At 38.2% G+C, this 18,021-nt stretch overlaps 1 protein-coding gene across 6 annotated transcripts in view; it reads right to left on the reverse strand.

Annotated features, from left to right (window-relative positions):
* LOC128885005 (ankyrin repeat domain-containing protein 6) overlaps positions 1-18,021 on the reverse strand; it is a 157,752-nt gene that overhangs the window by 107,134 nt on the left and 32,597 nt on the right. For 5 of the 6 annotated variants that reach the window (XM_054138741.1, XM_054138739.1, XM_054138738.1 and 2 more), the window contains exons 3-4: positions 2,966-3,071; positions 516-614 (exon numbers count right to left, since the gene is read on the reverse strand). In XM_054138741.1, the coding sequence (XP_053994716.1) occupies positions 516-614; positions 2,966-3,058 (192 nt within the window). In that variant the 5' untranslated portion in view covers positions 3,059-3,071. Of the gene's footprint in view, positions 1-515; positions 615-2,965; positions 3,072-11,498; positions 11,628-18,021 lie in introns of those variants that run through there. The other variant, XM_054138737.1, reaches the window with a different exon arrangement.

Here is an 18,021-nt window from a genome sequence, read left to right on the forward strand (position 1 = left end):
AAAAAATGAACACCAAAACTATCGACTACATCTGTTTAATCAGAGCCAAGTTCAACTAAATTATTAATCACAAATTTTAAACCGTAATTAATAGGCGAGTGATTTTAAGAAATTCAAAGTACATTAATAATACTGATCAGCCTGATCATTTCAGCGTTAAGTATTCCTGATATGCAAAACTGATGCCACGAGTGATCCGCGAAGCAGTTATCGGCCATCGATTTCACACAAGTATTTCTTTCGCGTTATTCTTGCGCTCCCGCATAGATAATCGACTAAACAGTAGCGAATGATTATGCGCAACAGAATGTCGATTGAATTTTCTTAATGAAGCCTCCTATTTGGAACAGCAATCGTCGGTAATTGAATGTATCCGTTCGTTCGTATGCTCTCTCTAACGATGCCGCAATCATATAAATGATATTTCAGCGAACTGTAATTTGTGAGTCGGGACGTCACGCACAGGAAATAATAAAACGAGAGAAAGAGATGGGAAGTTGTTGAATATAACTCACATTGTCTGCAGCGTTGACGTCGATTTCTCGAAGAAGCAGAGCCTCGCAGACGTCCACATGACCGCCAGCAGCTGCCAGCAGAAGAGGACTTCTGCCATTCTGTAAAATAACACGTGTTCATTAGAGAGCGAACGTGTAAATATTATGATTCTATTATTGTTACGTCCAGCTTGCGGCTGGCATCGTGTATTAAATAGTCGAACAATTTATTGTATCTCTTCGCAGGAAATACTTGAAATGAAGAAAGGTCAAGAGCAAATGATCACCATTTCTTGATATTTAATCGCGCATTTGGTCGAATCAATTTTCTTATTTGAAAGCGTCGGTTAGTATACAGTTGCTGACCTTTTCTGGGAATGACATTTGTCATTTTTATTTAGTTTCATAATGACCATTAACATCGACTTAAATTTACTGGAACGTATATATTCATTTTTAAGACAAGATATTCCTTTTTCATTTAAATTTCTTGTTGGAGGAAAAAAGTTGACAAACTAAATTAATAGTGATTAGTACTGATATTCATGAAGAAGGCCAGCAAACCGCTCTCTGAATTCTTTCCCCAAACTGCTCTCTGAATTGGATCCTCGCGATTCATCAACGGATCAATTAGCGACGTAATTAATAGCTACCCGCATTTCACTCTGTAACACACGCATTTCTCGTGTCGAATTAGCTCCTGCGATCAGACAGGATGCAGCCTTAATTAGGCGAACAGAGGTTTAAGCAACACGAATCGCCTGTTTGTGTTTGAGGCGGTCTTCTACTTTAAAACCCTAAAGAACGACGTTCCATTCCAAATTTTTTATACGAGCACTATCGATTATAAGTTTTTCAAACTCCGCGGACTTATTTAGTTCAGAGAAACGCTATTTTGTTAAATAAATACGCTGATCGTGACTTATCAATGAAAAAGAAAGACACTGTTCTCTGTTTCTAATAAAATGGCATAGTTTTGTATGAAGTACGAATGAAACTATAGCTACGACTATAAGAAGATGTATCGAAGGCAATAACTTTAAAGGAATGTAAATTTATATGGAAAGAAGTGTAATTTTTCTTTAAGTAGAAATAAGGGTATTATAGATACGCTGCTTACGAGAGATTGATGTATAGTTGTTGGAATATTTTGGAACGCTAGTTTATAAGTACTAAATTGCTTCGATATAAGTAATAAATAATTTCTAGATACGAAACATTCGTATCTAAGATGAATAAAAATGTTGGCAATACGATACGAGCAATGTTTTTGTTTGCAACCCATTCAAAGCGTACATGTTACATCATAACAATTTAACAAATCATGGTATACATCATTTCGACGCACGTGCAACGTAGATGCGAGTTTCCTGCAAGGCTGTGCCTCGTTGGCTCGAGTAATAGAGCGAACGAACGCTGCGTGTCGATGAAGAATCACTTACTTATATCTTATCCGCGTGTGTTAGATGCAGGAAACGTAATACACCAATTGATAAATAGTTGTGCAGGTAAATCACCTGAAATAGACTTATAGATACCATAAATTTCGTTCGAACCACCTTCACAATTTCCCGGTGCTTGCTAGTTCATCAGGCTTCCAGCTGAAATACTTAACCGACTTCTTAATCTTTTTCTAATCAACTGGTTCTCAAATTAAACCTAAGTCTCCATATATAAGATACATAGGTATCAATGAATCCCACAAATGCATTTTCATCGATGTTAAAAGTTACTGTTGCCTTTGGCTCCGCGATCGATCTCCATTATCTTAATTATTTCATGCATTCGCTGTCGATGTATCGCTTCAACGTTTCCCGACTACGCGGCGCGCGTAATAAAGCACTTCAGCTACGAGCACGCCAACGGTGGCGAAAAATCTATTCGGCGATTAATTTCGTCGGCGCAATTAAGGAAGAAGTAATTGTAATGAACGCGTAGATAATCATCGAGATAGCCCGCGGGCGTACGTACCAACATTTTGACAAATGCCCACCGAACACGCTTATCCGCATTTCCACCGACGACTGTCACAAAGCGGATGGGAATATGTAACGTAATTAATATACTCGCGTTACTTCGTATCCGTTTAATAAGAATCTCGTTCGATCGGTCTACGACTCCGTGGTTGGTAATTACATTTGGAACCAAAAATTATAGATAAATTATCATTACGAAGTGTTTTCCAAGTTTTGCGATAGTAGTATTCTGATCATGTTGTTTGTTAATTAAGAGTCAGAAAATGTGTAATAAAAGTTACGACATCTGTTTGGTATTTTATTTATGTGTTTATTTCAATTGTAGTTGTGCCCCTCGAAGAGAATATCCTTGAGTTTATCATTCTGTCTGTTAAAGACAATTGTGCATGCGAAGGGGTAATTCGCGACGAAGACGCGCGTTTACGAGCATCGATAAGCACATTGTAAACTTCACGTTGACAAAGAGAAAATATAATAGAACAGAAAGGGACTCACCTCATCCGGCAGTGGTTTAATATCTTCGTCGAGGAGACGCGCAACCCGCGCAACGTCGCCACGTGCGGCCGCCTCGCGCAACTTTTCTGCCATTCCAGCCACGCATCTGCAAAAGAAAAGGAAATGGACGATCATTAGCGGAATTCATTTAAAACCTGGACCTTCGATGCGGCCCCCGCCAGATTATTATGTCAGATACGCCGGCATCGCGGGTTTCTTACCAAATATAGTTGCATTAACCAACATTTCGGTCATATTTCTTTAGCTTTGCATCAGAGTGTGTTTCTGTTTGTCTGATTCGTCTCAATTTCGATTCAGCTTCTTTCGCGCATTCTCTTTCGAAAGAATCATCGATTAATATAATCAGATTCGTTGGAATTACAGCGACGAACGTTCTTCGTTCTCTTGTGCGTTTCAGTGTTCCATTTCGATTTGTGTAACTCGTTTTTGGAAGTCAATAGTCAACTGGGTTCGATAGAAAATTAAATTTGTAGTTTGTATTCCTCTTTCTATACAAGTATTTTACTTTTTTTTCTTACCGAGTCATTAGCGACAAGTCGATGCTGTTCGAGTCGTCGGATTTGATCATATAATTTGGAATCTACATGTTAAGTATTTTATAGTGTTTTTTATGTGCCTGTAATAAATTATACCTATTTCAGATTTGTTTTCCACGATAATCACAGAAACTAATCGGTGGTTGTACATTGCATAAAAGTTCTGTTGCTAATGAAATCTGATCAACTTAAAATTCCACTTTCTAAGCGTACCAAAATCGATGTACCTTATCGATATCCCGAGAAATAGTGTTTCCGGCGGATGCCAACCGGTTAAGTACGCCGCGTATCCGTGACACGTACCAAACATATATGGAATAAAATATGAGCAACGTAACGATTTACGTCAATTTGAAATTTACGATGTGTGCAACCGTGGAAACCACTTATACTTTCTTCAAGCTCGTGGCAACGCAAGAAAATTGTCGACCGTATCAACCACTTTCTAGAACTTGATCTTGGAATTCAATTTAGAATGAAACTGATCAATAATTAATAAGGTAGACTGTGTAGCAATACTAAACAAAAATGTATCGAAGTTTTGATCTCATAATTGGAAATCATCTTTGGAATATATTAACGGTGAACGTAAACAAGTGTGGATATTTACTTTCTATTTCATTGCTACGTCTTTGATTTCAGGTAATTATTGCTTTATTGCCTGTTCTTAATTTTAGATTCTTTAAATCAACACTGTGCCTACATATGTAGATGGTACACTACAGTGGCGCATCGGTAATAGAAAAGATGGTTTGGAAGCTGTTATAACAGTAATCGAGCAAAATGGATGGTACGTAACTCGGTAACATAACGCATAAAATATCGTGTATGCATTAGTTACTGATGAAACGAAAGAAACTTATTGCTTAAGTATATTCCTCGAAAGATGTGTTTCCTCCCTTTGATTCTTGAAAGACTGTTCTTCTAAAGGCGCCACCTTGTCGCGATTCACCCCAACGTCACTTCCAGCCAAATTAATATTGCGCGTAAAATCACATTCATAAAGAGTCCAGTCAGCTCGTCATTACACGGAGGAAAGGGCGTGACAACGAAGAAAAAGACGCGCATCCTCTATAGAAGAAACAATGATACATAGGGCCATTGTTTTCGGAGACAATGGACACGATGGACTCGCGAGCCGAAAAAAATACCTGTCCGTGTGGATGATCCCGACAGTTCTGAGTCACTCCCGTCCTCGAAAGAATATTAAATGACCCACGAAACCATCCCAATTTCTTTAGCCGAGATACGCGTGTTACAATTTGAATGTCAAAGCGACACTTATTTCGGAATAATTAATTCTTCGAAATTATACACGGAGGAAAAAGAATTTTAACTTTCAGACCACCTAGTGTGCTGTATATTAAGTGTAGAAATTAATTCTGTGTCTTTACGTTTATATAACTATCTATAAATCTATTTTAAATAGGAATATATACTGATCATTTTGTTAAGTTATCTTTATCTTGGTAACGAAACATACAGATTGCTTCGACATATGGTTTACCAACTATATGTGCGCTCTCTTGGAATGCATGACCGAGGAAAAATTAAAAGCTGTATGTTTTTTTCTTTATAAATAAATTTTACCTTAGAAGGACACAAAATTAATTTCTACACTTAATATTTCTATGTATCTTATGCATTTTATGTATCCATTCTATCATTCACTCTTCCCATTCTTTCTAAGCTCACATTAGTCTACGCTCCATGGTTCAACCTTTTAATCTTTCCAAGCCTCGAATATCGCATTCTTCAAACTTTTTCGCTGGTAACCATAACGAAGAACCCTTCTAAAGGCTACCGACACATCTGCCGCTAGCATAAGTAATGAGAAGTGTCTTGGTTATCGCATCTCTTCTAATCTGGCTCGAATCAGCTCTACGGCCATTAAACTGGACCCATTTCTAGGACACAGTTCGCTGCTTCGAACGTACGCCGCATTTCTCCGTTATCTCGTTAAGGTGAAAAATCCAGAATACAAAATTAGCGCTCAACTGATGCATTAAGTGCGCGCAGTCACGATTCCCGAGGCACGTACGCGAACCGTCGCGGTTTTACTTTAATAAGGGCATCCGTGTATCTTCTCGAGCGGTGTCTATTAAGTCTATTAAGTTCTCTGGTAAGCCTGACGTCCTTTAACAAGAACGGTAGCAAAAACGTTGCAAAGAAACGAAATCGAGCGAAACGTTCTATTGATACAACCGATCCATCGTCTCTTCTTTACCTTTTACTTTCCTTCCTCCAGAGATCGGCTAATTTCTCGTCTGAGTATGAATTTCGAGTAACGAATCGAAGATAAATTAATTTTCGTCTTTTTTGTGCGTGATGATGCATTATAGCATTATGCATTATAGCATCAATTCATTCAAGGCAGTGTTTCTCAACCCTTCTGGTCCAAAAGGCCACTCGCTTCTACGTGGTCCAAATATTTCGGCGTGCTATCGAACATTATTTGGAAAGATCAAACACGCGTAGTTTATTCATGGACATATTTCTAATGAAGCATTTATTTAGAAGCATTCAATGCTTCATTCATTAGAAGCATTCATTCAATTTTGTCAATAAACTTAAAGGGTGCGAGTACTTGTAGAACTAACTGTAATCTCTCGCATGAAAATACTATGAGCAAATCGTTACGCCTCGGGTATAACAAATTAAATCTCTAACAAAATACCGTTGCTGGCTAGTGATTCGTTAAATGCGCTTGTTTGACTGTTCACTTAAGGATGCGGAGGCCTCGAGGTGAGGAATAGCGCGACTGGATGAAGCGTGCGAGATATATAATTGACACTTGAAACAAATAGATGGTATTCCACGAAGGTTTAAAGAAAATCTTATTACGGCGGATGTATTAATTTTGTTATCAACTTTCAATAACGCGAGATACATATTTGTTCTCTTATGATCATTAACTATGCACGCCATAGTTGCCTGCATCCTGTGGCATGGCTTCCTGGTACCTTGCGTGCATGTCTCCGCGTTGCTATTGGATTGAATATTTCTAGTGTCCATGAATTCATTAGCTGTTGTTTTTGAGAAATGTCGACTTAGATAATCCCGAAACTTAGATAATCCCGAAACTTACATAAAGCAGGAACTGCACAAGTACCAGGTCTGCTTATTAGAGGGAGAGAGAATAAACGTCAAATAACGGTTCACTTACTCGAGTTTCTATTTATTCTTGGATTTCGTGTCGTTAAACGATCATTCAGATACGTAAGACCGAGGAAACATAAGAAGAGTCCCCGGAGCAACGATCGTTCTAATCACCAAGATCAGTATAATAGACGACATCCTGTTGATGTAGATAACCATAAAAATTGTCCGATATAAAATATACAGGGCGACAGAGGCGAGCAAAATTCTTACCTGGATACAAATTACCAACGACGATTAAAGAATAAAGAACGATTAATCCGTTATTCGTTAAATTATTTGAATTATGAAATGGTACTAAATAATACTCATTTTTATAGGTAATAATTATTCCTATCTCAAGTGGCTCTCCCTGTATAGAAATTCGTGCAACTCGGGGACTCGCTGTATTTTCACGACGCGTTACAGGATTTTTCAACGATGTGATCTATTAATTTCCTCGAGCATCGAGCGTCGTAAATTAAAATGATACGTCGTGTAGACAACACGTGTACAAGCGCGCGCAGGTGCATCAAGGTAACGTGAAATTTTTAACGGAAGACGTTGATTAATGACGCACGGTTTCCCCTCGACAAACCAAAGCCCTCCCAAGTGCATATTTACTAGTCGGGGGAAGTTTCGTTTCGAATAGAAGATTGAACCATGAATCGAAAGTGAGTTGATACATAACAAAATAAAATGAATTAATTAATTATTGCCGTGTGTTGTTTGTCTGATTTTGGAAGTTCTCCAACTTAAATTGTTACTTGTGATATATATTTATAGATTCAATGATTTTTCAAATCTATGTTATGCATCCCCTAAATACTTTGTAAATGTATAAAAACAAATTCCCTGCAAAATTTGAACTCTTAATTTTAACGTTAACACGTAACAGAGATTTCAAAAATCATTCAAATAAGGACTACCCTAATAAATATATACGTGTTAAATATAATCAGAAATGTTTAACTCGCCAACAGTTGTGTCTCTCGAATCACCATGAATAACATCGAACTAATCAAATATAATATAATGTTTGCACTCGATTGCGTCCATCGATCAAACGAACTTCATTAGGAGATTCTTGAGAAATTGATATCGTGGCTTTTGCACGACACATACTGCTAACGAGAAATATAAGAGCACCTTAATATAATTAGACGTACTGAATATTCATTGACAGTAAATCTTCGTTAAGAAAATGTACACGCGATTTTTAGTTGCATACGAAACACCTTTCACCTACCAAGGACGGGTGTTCTTTAACTATAAACAATCTGTATATTTTTAGGTGAATAAATTTCTTCTCACTTCGTGCACAAATATACACGGTGTCCGATATAGAGATATAAATGATGTATGCACATATAATTTTCGAAAATTGTATTGTAACTATTCCGACCGAAGAAAACGTAATAAGTGACATGAAATTGTCAACGACTCTAACTGGTTTCAAGAATCGAGAAAAAATGAATTGATGATGGATATTAACAGTATGGAAGACATTTATAGCTGGTGCTACACGCGTCGAGCAATTCTAATCTGAAATCGAGCCAATAAAATTACTTCGGCACAGGACATCATAAATCACAACTGTCCCGTTGTATTTTCCGACGCACGAATTGCTGTTTTATCCCTGCGTGAAGTAAGAAGTAACTAGTCACTCTGAAATATGCGAATGGATTTTACGTACTCGTGGCCGACGTTCGACCACGCCGATTATATTCATAAAAACAGTCATCTAGCGCGATCAACGCAATATTCCAACGGTGTCTGTATATTTCATTTTTCTCCAATCGTCCATCTCTGTATCAAGAAATGCAGCAAAAATCTTGTGTTTAAATTACATCATGGTTGATTAATGAGAGCAGCTGGGAATTTATTTATACTCGTCTTGAGAATCTCATATTTAATTGAAATTTTTATTTATGTGAAGCAATTTTGTTATGTGATCGTTTAAATACAATGTCAATCCAAGCATAACCGTTCTGTAATTATTGCTAAACGGTTCAAGTAAATAACGTTCATGGTCTTCTTTGGCAATGAAAAGTTATTGGTTTAAATACAATGTAAAACATTTTTAACGAAAGACACATTCTACGATTCATATGATTACAATTCATATGATTCCTTCATATAAAATAATTCGTCAGTATTTACAAATTCACACAGAAAAACGATAGATGAAAAATGTTGACGTACTATTCCAATCATGGAAGAGTCATATCTTCCGGAAATATTTCCAATCATCCCAAACCAGAGAAAATTGTAATAAAATTCCAATTATCCGAAAATTGCTACTCGCGAATCTCGATATTTTTCGCCAATTTTTATTAAGTGTTACATGCACGAAGCTTAGACGACGATCGAACGCAGCCGTGCAAGGATATCCCCCTTGATCTGACGGCAATTTAATTATCGTGCATCAGTCTCGCGTCATCGTGATCAATAAAAGGAGGAACGTCATTCACCGAAGCAATCACCGTGCTCAACAACGTCGCTTAATAACGTAAAAACAAAAAAAAAAAAAGAACGGTTTTTAATACGCGGCACGAGTCCTTGTACCTTGGCAAAGTAAATCAAAGATCATGTTTAATTTTTTATCCATTGGCATTGACCCGTGTCTTCTTTTAAATTCTTTAGACATATTTGAAAAAGTTCAACTACCAGCTTTTGAAATAATGAAAGACACTTCGAAATTTTGTTCTTCTAACTACATATACTCATTTGGAATGTGTGACTGAGAGAAGATTAAAAATTGTACGATTCTTTTTTATAAGTACGTAGTAAATTCACTTTGCAAAGGCAGAGAATTCATTTTTAACCCTAATATAACGCGGAGAAGAATATTCAAAATGGAGCTTTCATGCAGAGATACTCGAAAAATTCTATCTACGATGTGAAAGAGAATACTGAAAATAGCTTCTTCGTCTAGAGATATTTGAAAAATCCCGTGATTCTTTTTGTAACACGGAAAATATTCAAAATGACGTAGGTTGGCTCAGGCGAATCGTGTTAAGTCTCACGAGACGTCAAGCGTTCCCTCCCAGCTAACATGGGTGAAGTATTCATCGGAAGATCGGATTGACGTCCGAGCAAAACTGGACTAGAGTCAACTCGAGCGATAGCGATGGTCTGTGTACACAGACGTCCTCCCGATCTCACGATTCGATTATCCTATCGCTTCGTCCTGATCGGAAAAGCGACGAGAATGTCGACCAACAGCCGCGATTCCGAGGATGGTAGGAGCAAGCGAAGCTCGTCGAAAGCAATCTCGTAAAGCATCCTTTTTTCCAATTACGCGTCCGAGGGCATTAATTACTGTACATCTTGCGTTACCCCGGCCGCTGAAAACCCCTCCCCCTCTTTCTATCGGTTTCTTTCTCAAGCACGTGCTTTCTTGGTCGGATCCAATGAAAATGAACAGAACCTCGAAGACGAAGGTAAACACTCGGATGCGAATAAAATGAAACGATCGATCGGTAACGCCTGCAGCTATGAGCAAAAGGATGATCAATTGAGCAGCGCGTCCACGCAATTAGTCGGTGATATTGATTTTGATTCAATCGAACCGTCAGGGATGCCTGAGTTTAAACGCGAGGGGTCTGTGCTCTTTTGAAATTGGGTATCTTTATATTTTTTTGCTACCTGTTTACCAAGTTTAAGCCAGATGTTAACAGCTGGCATGATACTTCTGTATTCAACTTGTGTATTATTACTCAAAAGGAGACAAAGCATAGTTGAACCGAGCAATTGGACAAACAACGAATGAGAGTTCGGAAGAGCGGAAAAGCGACGGTTTACCGGCAATCTTGGTCGGCAACCTTGAATCAGAACTGCAAACGATCGACCAATGTACCCGTAATCAGAGGCAGTTGCTCGAGAGACAAGATCGTAAACGTAAAGCATCGTGCATTCCTAGCCTGCTTGTCTTTGAGTAATAATTACACGGGGAAGTATCGAGGATATGCAGAAAATTATCGTTCCTTTGCACGCGTATCTTACAGCACCTGCTGGAGTTGATAAAAGTCTCAGGGGAATCTAATTTCAATACAGATGACTCGTACGATCCTTGTTTCCATGTCATTTGCAAAAAGCCAGCGGCGGTGTTGATCGATTTTAGATGACCTGTGGCGAAATGATACACTATTTCAAAATGCGAGGAGGCCATGCTCGGGATCGCCAATCAAAAATTATAATTGAATTCGAAGATACGCTGGATTCTTTTAAAAGACTAATATCTTGTATATTACAAGAAAACTGTTCTTTCCTAAGAGATCTCTTATTATAGCCGCTAAATAAATTCTGTTTGTTACGACAACACCTAAGTGATCTGATCAGCATGCAACCATATAGTGTTCCTTAATGCAATAATAATACCGTACATTAATAACTCATATACCGTCGATATCATAAAACAATTAATGGCCAATAGGCCAACGCTTCCTGTGCACGTTTTCTGTCTACAAAGTACTACATACGCTCTTCAATTTACCTCGTAACCTTCAATTATTCCACGACAAGATAATTGCAAATACATCGCGCGCAAAAGGTACATTTCCTCGTTAAATCATCCTTTTCCGCTAAATTCGAATAACTTTCCCTTTCGTACCTTTCGTCAACTTCAACAAGCGTACAAGAAGTGCAGAACAAACTGAAACGCAACTTTCATCCGATAACTTTCGAGAAATAACTGGTAAAATGGGATCCAGTCTTTTTCCACGGACTTCATTACACGTTCGATTAATGCAAGAACGTTTTCACCCGATACCATCCAGTCGATTTCTCTTCTATGATAGCAAGCAAGTAGGAACTCTTAATTACAGCGGACTTACATCACGTACGCACGTGAAATCCCTCCTTCTCCTTGTCCATACATATCCAACAGAACTTCGGCCCTCGTTCGTGGCATCTCTCTGACCCTGTTTCCACAGCGCGTATCAAACGATCGCCCGTTACACGTATGTATACCACCAGCCATAAATATTGGGACACTCGATACACTTGTACAAAATGAGAGCTTGTGTGGTTAATTAAAGTATAAGTTGACTCGTAATCTCGCTACATTTTATTTATCAACACGATCGCTGCCTGACTAATACTTGAGAAAGATATCTAACACTTCGCTTCTATACAACTGAAACTTATTTTTGTTGAATTTAAAGCTAGTAATTATTTTTGCGACCCTGCCAAATTCTCGAATTCTCTGCAGATTTATTCTCATTAACTTCTCATTTTGAGAATTAATTTATCGTGTTAAATGCAATTTAATTATTTATTTATTAATACACGTGTTGCGGAATGAAATTTCAATCTAAACCATACAAAGCCTCGCCCCAGAACGCAAATGCTCTTGGAAGCAATCATGAAGCACGGTTATACCAACGAAAACAAAATACAAAATAAAAATTCCATTATTTCTTATAAATTTGTCATTTCGCACGATTCACGTATAGTTCATAAAACGCGATATTAATTAAAGTAAATATAGTTGTAATTTCTAATTAAATTTGTGACTTTTATTACGATCGATCCTACAAGACCTAGCACTCATGGTCGGCGGTGTACGCGATGCAATTAAACGCAAACATCGAATCCGAAATGCGAAACGAAACAGTGCGTATATCTGTTGCTCGTAAAACAGCTCACCGCCGAGGTCATGATAAATTTGAAACGAATTAACGACCGTGGCAAATTATGATTTAGATAATGCCGCCCGTTACCGACCGCCATAATTAATTGCCCGCGCGAGTTGAAGACGAATAAAGCAAACAAGCGCGTAACACGCCATCGTTTAAGCGAACTGGACAAGTGATATCTGAATTCGCGACAAGGCACTGTGCTGTTGACGAATTGTCGTGGAGAAAATTTATGTTACATAGAATTGATTAAGCCTGCGAACAATGTGCATTTGTCTATACATAATCAAAGAAACTGTTTGTAAATTCGCAGTAGTTGTTAGTAGGTGTAGTGCTCATTGGAATATATGAAAAAGTGTTGATAAACGTGTACTTCATATGCACAAGGCCGATCGCACATGGGCGCAACCGAACAGTTTCAAACCACTCTGAAACTAGTTGCATGGTAGATCCAGTGGATGTAAGTAAAACAAACATAGTGGATGTAGGTAAAACAAACATAGTGGATCTAGGTAAAACAAACATAGTGAAGTAGGTAAAACAAAGAGCGCAAACGGTTTGCAATACTAATATCAAATCGGTTGCGCTCGTGTCCATTCGGCCTAAGTAGATCGGTAATTTAATTGACCGTATTCTTATTTTTATTGCGTGATCACTTATTTCGGTTCATTAGCTCACACCATACTGTAATACGTAAATGTAAATGGGATTCTCTATTGAACGTACATAAGTTTATCAATACTTATTCACCTCTTTCAACGACCATTAAACTCGTTCGAACGTTTGCAAGATGAATGTTTGCGTTATAAATAACCACGATCATCCGCGTATAAATTGAAATCATCGAGTACCGATTTGTATAATTGTTGCAAATTCGATTTGCATCGCTAATTAACCATTAACCGTAATCGGCGTCGATTAAAGGCCGACACAGCGATCCGTTGACGGTATTTCGATCGGAGCGGACGCGTTTCTCGTTGTCTTCGAGCGAAGGCGGGAATGAGAGATCTTTTAATTAGAGATCTCACGAGATAAGAATGTCCCTCCACCTTCGCGTTATCCGTCTCCCCGCGCAGGGGACCTCGACGGGAACATTCCTTCCGTGATCACGACGGCGTGGAGTGACTCGGCCATCGGCAAAAACCGCGGGAACAAAGCGTTTAATTAAATGTTCATCCCGACTGGACGAGCTCCAACCGAGAAATCAACCTGACGCCAATCCCACCGGATCATCCCTTCGCGCGAAAAGAAACGACCAATCGTCGTTTTACATTCCTTCAAAACTTTCGTCGCGCTTTGGTGCGGGATTCGAACGTTCGGAATTGAAGACGAAATTGGGCCAGCTCGAAAATCCTACATTTTATAGAAGAAACTCAGATAACTTGTTGTTCTCGTACTAGTTCAAATACTACTTGTTCTCGTTTGATATATTAAAATAAATGGAACGAAACGAATAATATAAAAGTAAGCTTCGTTACGCGTGACCGATATAAGATTTAGATTTAGAACGTTCTAAATTGAAGTTGAAATTAAGTTGCTTCGTAATTCCATATTTATTTATATATGTAACATTGATAAATCCGCGCAAAAATTTGAAAATTTATATATAAATAATTGATCTACTCGAAGTATATCGTGGCAAACTCGCAATTTCGATTGTTGTACTCCCAAGGTTTGCTAACGCTTCCACAAACCGGTTCTCCACGTTCCGCGCAAGAAAAACGCCCTATCAGTTCGCTATTGTAACTAAAAGGAATAGCATACAAGGATCGCAGGATGTAATCAGAACGTTTATTTATGACGATGGTATTTCGATTTCGTTCCACGTAAACTGCTTAATGGGATCCGAGCAAGAAACCGTGCAATCTTTTTGGCAGATATTAATATTAGATTGTTTATTAGCTTCGTGATGGATTAATTAACATCGTTTGTTGGGCAGGAAATGTTACGAACGCTTCAGAATAAAAATGTATGTCTACATGTTTCATGAATGAGTAATCAGAAGCATGCGTATCTATTTAATTTACGCTCTGAGAATGTTATTCATAATATTGCTTGTTTGAGTCGACATGTTAAGTGTGTAAAGTATTACGTGAGATTTTTAATTGAATCCAGACCTACATTAATAAAACGAATCGAAGAGGTTGTGGACTTGATTCCCAGTTTTTTATCTGTCTATGAAATTTATTATTCAACACTTCGATCCATGATAAAGAAAATCCTCTTCGGTAACTTATTTCGAACGAAGCATTGCAAAAGAAAAGATTGTTATAAACATAGCGTAGAAATGTTTGATAAGAAATCCAAAATAACTTTGCTGGCTAAACTTCGAAAAAATGAGTGATTTTTAATCATTAAAATTAAGCTTTTGCGAATTAGAAATCAATAAACACTGCATACGATTGTAAAGGTTGATAGGGTTAAAAAGAGAATTACCTAAAATTGCAAGTATCAATTCAACCTAATTCAACGAGTTCCGAAATAATGAGATTTAAATCCTGGGTGTTTTAAGTTGGAGCTCGAGTCGACGAAAATTGGCTCGATAAGCTCTTAGGCTCGATCGCGTATCAAATGAAATCGAAAGCACCTACGTACAAGAATCAATACTGTCCTATTTAACCGAAGTAAAACCGTTTTGGTTCGCGAGTCGTTTCTTTTTTTGCAGCGCAGTAAAACCTCTTACGAGCCAGGATTGCGAAAAAAGGCATCGCGGATTCATCGATTTCGCTTCACGGTCGAGGAAGTAAAAAGGAAAGCTTCACTCCGCTAGAACTTCGTGACCAATCCATTTCATACCCATTGTCCCGCCACTGGTACCGTTTCAAAGCCACGACGAGATGACCCGATGCCGTTTTTGCATTATCGAGAGGCAGTGCACGTTTATTTACCTTAAACGGGCTGACGGGCAAAAAAAACACCGTGGCGGAATTTAAAACGGCGAAAAGTAAAGCGGTTCGAATGCGACGTGGAACGTTGGATACGCCTAACGATGGTTTACCGTGAAGCGGTGTCTTGGTCTAATGAGGTATTCAGTCAAAACCGATCCACGAGAACAGATACCAGCTGGCATTTCAAATGTCCTGTTCTTGGTACTATTTGTAACATATTTGCATAGATACCGCGCTTTTCCGTATATTAACACGGATCGTGACAACGAAAGCGAATGAAACGAGTCTGGTTATAATACGAAAAGGCACGCTACAATTTCGAACTGCTCAACTCACTCACTGCCAACTACGAAACGCCTATAGCCTTTTGAGTCACGAATTATTGCTTAAGATTGTAAATTTTTTTTTAAAAATAAATTTAATATCACTTTTTATTATCAAAATAATAACCTAATGATCAACACTTTGATTAAGTTTCTACTTTATCGTACAGTATGTTAAACTCACTAGAGTTTACTCACTATTACAGTAGTCCATTGGATGAAGATTTGAAAGTACGTATTCGCAAAGAATTCGACTTTTTCTCTTAAAGCCTAACCTTCCAATGAATATTCATCACTCGGCTACTACTGAAACAACCAGGTCGTAAATTCCTGCTGCGAAATCGTAAGTAGACTTCGTCGAATTAAATTTGTCGAGAATGTATCCACTGACATCTTTATTATTTTTAAAAGATTGCCGAAGAATCGAATGAATCTTTGGCGCCATTTAGTATCCCGCAAATATATTATTATGTTCTTTACAAGTGGGACGTATTCAAATGACGCTACTGAATTTTCACGCAGGATAAAACGATAAATTTTATTAAAAATCTGAAAAATGTCGCTGTCAGCGTGGTTTCTATTATCTTCTGTAAAATTGTAAAGAATTAAAGAGACAAACTTTGGAGCAATAATAACATAATATTGTATCTTTAGGAAGACTACGCACGTAATTTAAAAAAAAAAAGAAATTTATTACCACATATAAGCCCGCGATACTGTTAGCGTATTACAATTTCACCTATAACGTTTATTCCAGTAGTCATGTACCTCTCAACTTAAACTACACGCGACATTTGCGTCCACTCGTTTGAAACGAATTATACAAAATTGTAAGCATTAGTCAAGCGAAATTGGACACGTCTATTCTACGCGTAAGCGATGTAACCATATAAGAAAATAAGAGCAGAGAGTCTTCGATCCCGCGAGAGGATACGGCCGCCATTTAAGAAGTCGTGAAATGCTAATGGCAAAAGGGAATCTCAATTTAAAAAAAACGTAATACTTGCTCGAGCGAAGTAAAAGAAAAAAAGTGGAAGGCTGTAATTAAACGAACACGACAACACTAATATTATCGATGGAGAAAATAAAAATCAACGACATATAATTTCTTCTTTAAGTTCGGAGAGCGCATGCTTGATCATCCGCTCGATAGCGTCACGATGACTTTACATTTTGGATTAAGTTCGTACGCGAGACAAAGTCGATTGCGTGCAACATTTTCGGATGCGCTCGCATTAAACACCAGAAGAAAAGGAAATATTAATGATTAACGCGAAAAAGATGTAGCGATTGCGTTATGTAGCGATTGCGTTATGTAGCGATTGCGTTATGTACGATGGAACAACAACACAGCAAAACACAGAATAACACAACGAGGAAAACTTAAGAAAACTCTCGTAAATAAATATCGCACAAACTAGAATCGCAACATACATTTCTATACCACATAGGCGTTACAACCCTTTAGTCCAACAAAGAAAATACGCGACTGTTTCCGCAGCCAACAGCTGACTGCGCTCGAACGTCCTCAGAACGCGAAACTCGTCGACGACAGGAAAAAGTTCGAGCGGCGTTCAACAGGTGAGTCCAAGAGAGGTTTCTAACTTACTGAGGGGACGGTGTGCGTGCAAATGGTACGGATTTATCGGCAGGTGTAGCACCGGCGTAGAAACACGCTTCTGTCCCGGTTAAAACGCCGTGGGGAAATAGAGTCAACGAGATGCGAGCGAGATAACGCACGAGGAATGACTGACGTGCCCGTGCAAGATTACGTCCTGACTTAAAAGGACGACGCACCCTGTCCGGGAGCGGTGCTCACCTATCGATTACGTGACACGGTCACGCTCGTGAACGTTGAATTTGAATACAAGCGAGACGCTTCAATGGAGCTCTCCCTCGCTACTTGAATTATTTGCGGTTACCGTGTCCTTTATTGAGTTCGCATCTATTCGATCCCATGCGAATGGTCTGCGAGCTTGTTGCTATATCCAGTCTCTCGCAAGTTTTACATGGAAATGCCACTTCAACTCCTTCTTGGTTCCAAATTGTTCAATTAACCCTGGTGCCCTTTTGAGGTCTTTGCCGACTGACCATATTCTGGATTCATTGTAATCCGCTTTACTTTCCTCGATTTTTACTTAACGCTAAATCTACCGCATCTAGTCAAATGATTGTTTTCAAATTTTTATGTAGTTTCTTGTATACGATGCGTGAATTATACAGAACCGTTTCGGGTATTATTCAATTTAGCAACCAGCGAAGTATTCTTACATTCAATCGAAGAAAGTATCTTCAAGAAAATTCGGTAGGTTTAATGTTAATTTACTTATGAGCAAATTACTAGCGCCAAAGATAATTCACGACTCGAATTGTTATTTTTATTTTAGGGCAATACAAACTGAATTAATAAAATGAATTATTTGAAATGAATAAGCATTTAGGAATTTGTGTGTAAATTTTGATTTAGGTTCAGTTTGTGTAGGATTGCTAAGATTTTATTTTGCATAA

Source organism: Hylaeus volcanicus, chromosome 2, assembly GCF_026283585.1.
Source record: "Hylaeus volcanicus isolate JK05 chromosome 2, UHH_iyHylVolc1.0_haploid, whole genome shotgun sequence".
Lineage (NCBI taxonomy): Eukaryota > Metazoa > Arthropoda > Insecta > Hymenoptera > Colletidae > Hylaeus > Hylaeus volcanicus.